The 6,180-nt window shown below is 38.2% G+C and overlaps 1 protein-coding gene across 1 annotated transcript; it reads left to right on the top strand.

Moving 5' to 3' along the window:
• Nucleotides 1-1,699: 1,699 nt before the first annotated feature.
• npy (neuropeptide Y) lies at nt 1,700-3,509 on the top strand. The gene is made up of 4 exons (XM_057828041.1): nt 1,700-1,800; nt 1,895-2,082; nt 3,129-3,218; nt 3,301-3,509. Exons 2-4 carry the CDS (start codon nt 1,895-1,897, stop codon nt 3,320-3,322), a joined length of 300 nt encoding a protein of 99 aa, XP_057684024.1. The 5' UTR covers nt 1,700-1,800; the 3' UTR covers nt 3,323-3,509.
• Nucleotides 3,510-6,180: the final 2,671 nt, after the last annotated feature.

Raw genomic sequence — 6,180 nt, 5'->3', positions numbered from 1 at the left:
ACAATATGCGCTCATCTGTCAATGTTCATTCGAAATAGTTGGAAACCTTCATTTATTTATATTTGTTTTACAGACGAAAACACTGGGTAAATATCTACTAAAACTAGACTAAATTGGTCTGAGTTTTCGTCGACCAAAACTAGACGAAGAGAAACACATTTTGAAATGACTAAAATATGACTAAGAATAATAAGTATTATTGTCCAAAAGACTAAGACCAAGACAAAAATGAAAAGGGCTGCTAAAAACAACATTGGTTATAATACAGTGTAATAATAACCATTCATATTGATGAAGTTGTGCTGAGAAAAAAAATATACCATGATTTACAACCAATCAAACATTGTAAGCAGTTACTCACAATGTTACTCATTACTTGAGTATTCTTTTCAACTAACTTTTTTATAGAGATGTCCCGTCCTATCACGTCATTTTCAAAGTATCGGAATCGGCAAAAAAAATATCGCCCATGCCTTTTTTTAATATATATATGTTTTTTAATTAAATCGTTTTCTATTTGTATTTAACGTTACAGACATAATATGTTACACTCATCCAGAGTCTTTAGTTTAGGCTTAAGGTAGAGTTATCAAATTTATCCCGATAACGGCGGTAATTAATTTTTAAAAAAATGTATCACGTTAAATTATTTAACGCAATTAATGCATGCGTCGCACGACCCACTCACGCATTATCGCGCTCAATCTGTAATGGCGCCGTTTTACCTATATAGAGAGATAAAAGGCAGCGTAAAATGAGTAGAGTGAATTTTGGCAGCCTTTGGAGCCTTTTTTAAATTGGCTAAAGCCTTACAATCCCCCTCCCAACTATTAGAAATATCATGGGAAGCAATGTGGGGAAGCAAGGTAGCAATTGATCTTATTCTTAACACCTTATGTTATTTCCCAACGCAGAGAAGATATATCAATTGGTAGCACTACGCACAGTCATGGTTCCACTTCCCATCATGCATTTGGGCATGGCTACAGTATCATTTACTGAAAGCTCAACAAATACACTACATGGCAATATTTAGTCACAATATACAAAGTCACAAGTCTTTCTATCCGTGGATCCCTCTCACAGAAAGAATATTAATAATGTAAATGCCATCTTGAGGATTTATTGTCATAATAAACAAATACAGTACTGTATGTTGAATGTATATATTCGTCCGAGTTTTATTCATTTTTTTCTTAATGCATTGCCAAAATGTATATGATCGGGAAAAATTATCGTGAATGATTGGAATTGAATCGGGAGCAAAAAAAAAAAACAATCGGATCGGGAAATATCGGGATTGGCAGATAGTCAAACTAAAACGATCGGGATCGGATCGGGAGCAAAAAAACATGATTGGAACAACCCTACTTTTTTACTTGTACTTGAGTAAATTTTTGGATGACTACTTTTACTTGAGTAATACTATTTAAGAAGTAACACTGCTCTTACTTGAGTAAATTTTTGGGCTTCCCTACCCACCTCTGGTCAAAATGAATTGGACATCTATCCCCGTCAATAGCACTAAAACAACATCTACTTCCATCCCCCTACCCTTTCCAAACTGTCACTCATCACACAATTAACTATTTTTAGTTGTTTTCAGACATTTGAAAAAGAAAACGACAGCATCAGCGATGACGCTCACGTGGCGCAAAACAGGACCGAGTGCAGCTCTGACGCGCTTTGCTCAGCAGCGCGCCTGGTCTACACGTATAAAGCCCAGCGCGCACCAGACGCACTTCACATCAGAGACGCAACAGCATTACGCGCAGACGGCCCGAGAACACCCTGGAAATTGTGAGTATATTCACTCATTCCTCAATTTTCAGCGATTAATAATCTCTTATTGCTCTAGACAGAGAACTAATTGCTTTCTTTTCCACTCCATCAGATGCATTCTAACTTTGTCAGTTGGCTGGCAACCCTGGCGTTCCTGCTGTGGGCGCTGCTGTGCCTTGGCACCCTGACAAACGGATACCCGGTGAAACCGGAGAACCCAGGGGAGGATGCCCCTGCGGAGGAGCTGGCCAAGTACTACTCAGCGCTGAGACACTACATTAATCTCATAACAAGACAGAGGTGGGTAAAGCAATTGCGTTGTGGTGAGTAAGCAAACAACCCAAAAATGCTATTAAAAAAGGAATTATTAGTTCTAATTGACATTGCCAAAAATGAATGCATATGTTTGTTGAATACGTGTCTCGAAATTTGGTGTTTTGGATTTATTCTGTTGCTAAAGTGCTTTTTTGAATTCTATTTTTTGCCAAATTCCAGATTTTTCTCCACTTTTTACAACCAAGATTTTCAAACGACATAAACACTCATTTCAATCCAACAAGATCTTCATTGCAGAACGTTACTGAGCCAATTAAAGCTATATTTTTGATTTATTTTATGTGAAAATATCTTGCTCTGGAATGACTTTAAATTTGCTTGATGGGAATTGTAAGTAAAAATCTAAAACACTATCTGAAAATGCATATTTCTAATTTTCTAATAGTTAAAAGTAAAGAACCTCCAACTGTCTTAAAGTAAGTTTTCAATGAAAAACTGATCATTTCACTAATTTGATAGTTTTGTAGATCCGTTTCTGTTCGTTTTGATCATGTTGGCTACTTAAACTCAAGTCAAATAGCAAATAACAATTATTAATCATAAACACAACTAAAAAATAATGATTACTGATCACACCCCCTGATCCAAACCCCATAAAGAGTTTAGAATAGCAGCAGTGAAAGCACTATATTGCCACGTTGGGTAACAAAGAAAAAAAAATGTGACAATTACATGTAGTAGAAAGGTTTCTTCGCAAACAAAATCACTGTTACCTTAATAGTCCACATTTTGCTTTATTTTTATCTATTAAACATTTTATAATGTATCGTAACCTGAAAACCGAACCGAAACTGAATGTTGGTAAATTGCAGTTCACCATTTTAGCATTTAAAAAGCAGACAAGGAATCATGATATCCTGCAGGGATGCGATAATCTATGCATGCTGGGTTGTTAATTGTGTTCAAGCTCTGCTACAATATGGAAATGATTCAAGAATTTGCAAACAACTGTGATTTTTCTGTTAATCTACTCCTTAAACTGTCTAATTCTGGTATATTTTTTTCCTAAGGTATGGCAAGCGGTCCAATCCTGAGATCCTGGACACACTGGTCTCAGAGCTGTTATTGAAAGAAAGCACAGATACGCTTCCACAGTCAAGGTCTGTGTTTTGCACTAAAATCGATCTTCTCAGTCCATCTGTTTTTCCCTAATGGGAAGCTGACTTCCGTGTTTCTTCCCAGATACGACCCATCGTTGTGGTGATGAGGTCATCACCCTTGTCCGACCTCCACACGTGGGAAACATGTCGTCGTACTTCTTCTTGCCCATCTGCTAACGTTCTGCTGCTTGGTGCCATCAAATTGTAAATATTTCACCTCACGGTTGTCATCTGATGTCAAAAGTAAATTGGGGCCAGTGTGTGTTAATTGTGTTGTATATTTGTGCGATTAAAGAGTAATATTTGAAAAAATGGGCTGTTTTGTTTTTTTGTTATTGTTCATTGTTTAGATTGATTACAGTAATAAAAATGCTACAAAGTATTTACTGTAAGTCAGAAATGAATGACGACCCCCCCCAAAAAATCGGCTGGAATATAGTTCCACCTTCATCAATCACTCAAAACAAGTATAACACCATAACACCACCATGTTAGCCACAGGCTGAATGATGTTGCCTCTGTGTTTAAAACAATGTCTGTCATTGACAGTGATCGACTTTCAATATGTTTTGACAATGCAAAACCAGGGGTTAATTTGTGCCGGATCCTACCCGAACAAGATCCGGCACCTCTTGATTTTGGCCTCCCTGTGTTCTGGGACTTATTTGGGCAGATCCGGCACCTCTCGTGTATAGAATATAATAATAATATAAAAACATTTTAAAAATGTATAAATTAAAAATAATAATATGCATAAATTCATTTACAGAACAAATCCCATTTCATGTTGTTTATAAAAAATTAACGTCTTTTGAAAGAGTCTGAGATTTCTTGATGCACTGATAAGCTGTACCAACAAATCACACCCCCACATAAAAAAAAAAAAAAAAAAAAACTTTGGAAATTTGCGGCATCTGGGGAGCAAGCAGCCAGGTTCAAACGGTATTTCAACATGCCAAAAAGACAGTTGCATTTACAGTCTTTTTTCAAAAAGAAGGAGGATGATTCAAAACGAGTCAGAAAAGCAACAACCGGCGATTAGGGCAGCTGCAGCGATCATGCTAACGGGCAGGACCGGATTTAGCAGCTGCAGCAGCTAGCCAGGTTCACGGACAACCAGCCAAGCCGTGGCAGGAGGCTGCTACCGTGGCAGCAGCGGGTCAGGTTCAGCGCCACCCTAAGTGGGAGTGCTACAGTGCCAGCAGTCAGCCAGGTGGACCACCAACAGCCAAAGCAACAGGCCAGTACCCTGATGGGAAATTCGAATTTGGGCTTCACAATTTGTAAGGCGGTGGGAACTTTGGGGCCATTGAAGACGGGGGGATGAAACTCGCAAAAGAACAGGTTTGTGTTATTTATTGTAATCTCTGATTGTTTTTATGTTTTACAAGTTAGACCACTTGAAAAACAAATTGCTGACTGTTTACTGTAAGTTCCACCTGTGGTTATGTGGGCAATTGCCCGTGCTGTGCAGAGTATAGACAAAGTTATTGTTAATTGTTGTCACAACATTTATACCACGGATATTATCTGAAATTGAGGCTTGTAAGTCCCACAGCATGGTAAGTGGGTATTTGCGTGTTGTTTTCAGCACCATTTTCTGCGTATGTTCCGGGACCTGTGCCCGTCTCGTCATCCGTGAGCTGTCATATCTACTTTGCATTCTGGCACCTTATGATTTAGAAATTAAGCACAGTGCAACACTAAAGTGAGCCATTCATTGTCAGTTTATGTATATGTATTGCAATCATAGCATGGGTATAGGTTGGCATAGGGACGCTAGGGACATAACACTACCAACTTTTCAGGATGCTCAAATTGTCCCGACCAACTTTTAAGCAATCTAATTTGCATGATATAATGAGTTCAGTTATATAGGTAATTTAGATTGTCTGTTATATAGGTAATTTATATTGTCTTCCCATATGTTGTAAGGATAGAATTGACCCTACCATTCATATCCCCCCCCCCAGACACACACACACAGCCCTGACAGAATAATATCATGCCGCCTCCTCCGCCTCCTTCGAAGAGGAGGGGCATTAGAAGTTTTTTTTCCGGCCAGCAGCAGCAGCAACTACTGTAAGTAATGTAAAAAGACGTCAATGTTGTGCAGGTGGGGAACACACCACTAATTTTGCTCTTGAAAGTCTGACTTGCATGAGAATTAGCATAACATTAAACTGCCCCCCAACCACACACACACAAACAGTCCCGACAGAATAATGTCATGCCGCCTCCTTCGAAGAGGAGGGATATTAGAAGTTTTTTTTTTCGGCCAGCAGCAGCAGCAACGACTGTAAGTAACCACTGTAAAAAGACGTCAATGTTGTGGAGGTGGGGAACACACCACTAATGTTGCTCCTGAAAGTCTGACCTGCATCAGAATTAGCACAACATTAAACTTTAAACTTGCTAACCTGCAAAACTCGAGTAAGAAGCTGCTGAGAGAGAAGTGTCCTGACTCCTGCTGTATCTGTTTTCGACTGTTAATGTTAAATAAACTGTGAGAAATGTAATGAACTCTGTTGGAAGCTATAGAACCAAAAAAAAATGAGCAAAAAGCTGCTGAAAGAGACAGGACCCAAGTCTGTGTGTGTGTCAGTCAATTTTCAAGTTGTATTTTATTTATATGGTCTGAAAGCAGCCCAAAGGAGTGTTTATTTTTTGTTGAGTTTGGCTGTGCTTATGGACAAAAGCAGTAGTGTTTCACCAGAAAAAAAGGCTCCATTTTTATTTATTTTTGTTATTCCCTGACAAAGACGTTTTTTCAGCAATATTTAATTTCTTTATTTATATAGACAATGTTGAGTACTCTTCAGAAATTCTTTTTTTTTCTTTTTTCTTTTTTGCATTCCCGGATAGTTAAGAGACTATTAACAAGTTTGTATTTATTGTGTATGTTAATATAAGCCACTGTAAGTGATGTAAAAAGACATCAATGTTGTGGAGGTGGTGAACA

This window comes from Corythoichthys intestinalis, chromosome 22, assembly GCF_030265065.1.
Source record: "Corythoichthys intestinalis isolate RoL2023-P3 chromosome 22, ASM3026506v1, whole genome shotgun sequence".
NCBI lineage: Eukaryota > Metazoa > Chordata > Actinopteri > Syngnathiformes > Syngnathidae > Corythoichthys > Corythoichthys intestinalis.
Note: the sequence above shows the minus strand (reverse complement) of the source record. Positions and strands in the feature narration are given on the sequence as shown.

Coding starts and splice junctions, on each gene's coding strand:
- npy (XM_057828041.1), top strand. CDS start 1,895: ATGCATTCTAACTTTGTCAGTTGGCTGGCAACCCTGGCGTTCCTGCTG. Junction 2,083..3,128: donor AATCTCATAACAAGACAGAG/GTGGGTAAAGCA, acceptor TTTTTTCCTAAG/GTATGGCAAGCGGTCCAATC. Junction 3,219..3,300: donor GATACGCTTCCACAGTCAAG/GTCTGTGTTTTG, acceptor GTTTCTTCCCAG/ATACGACCCATCGTTGTGGT.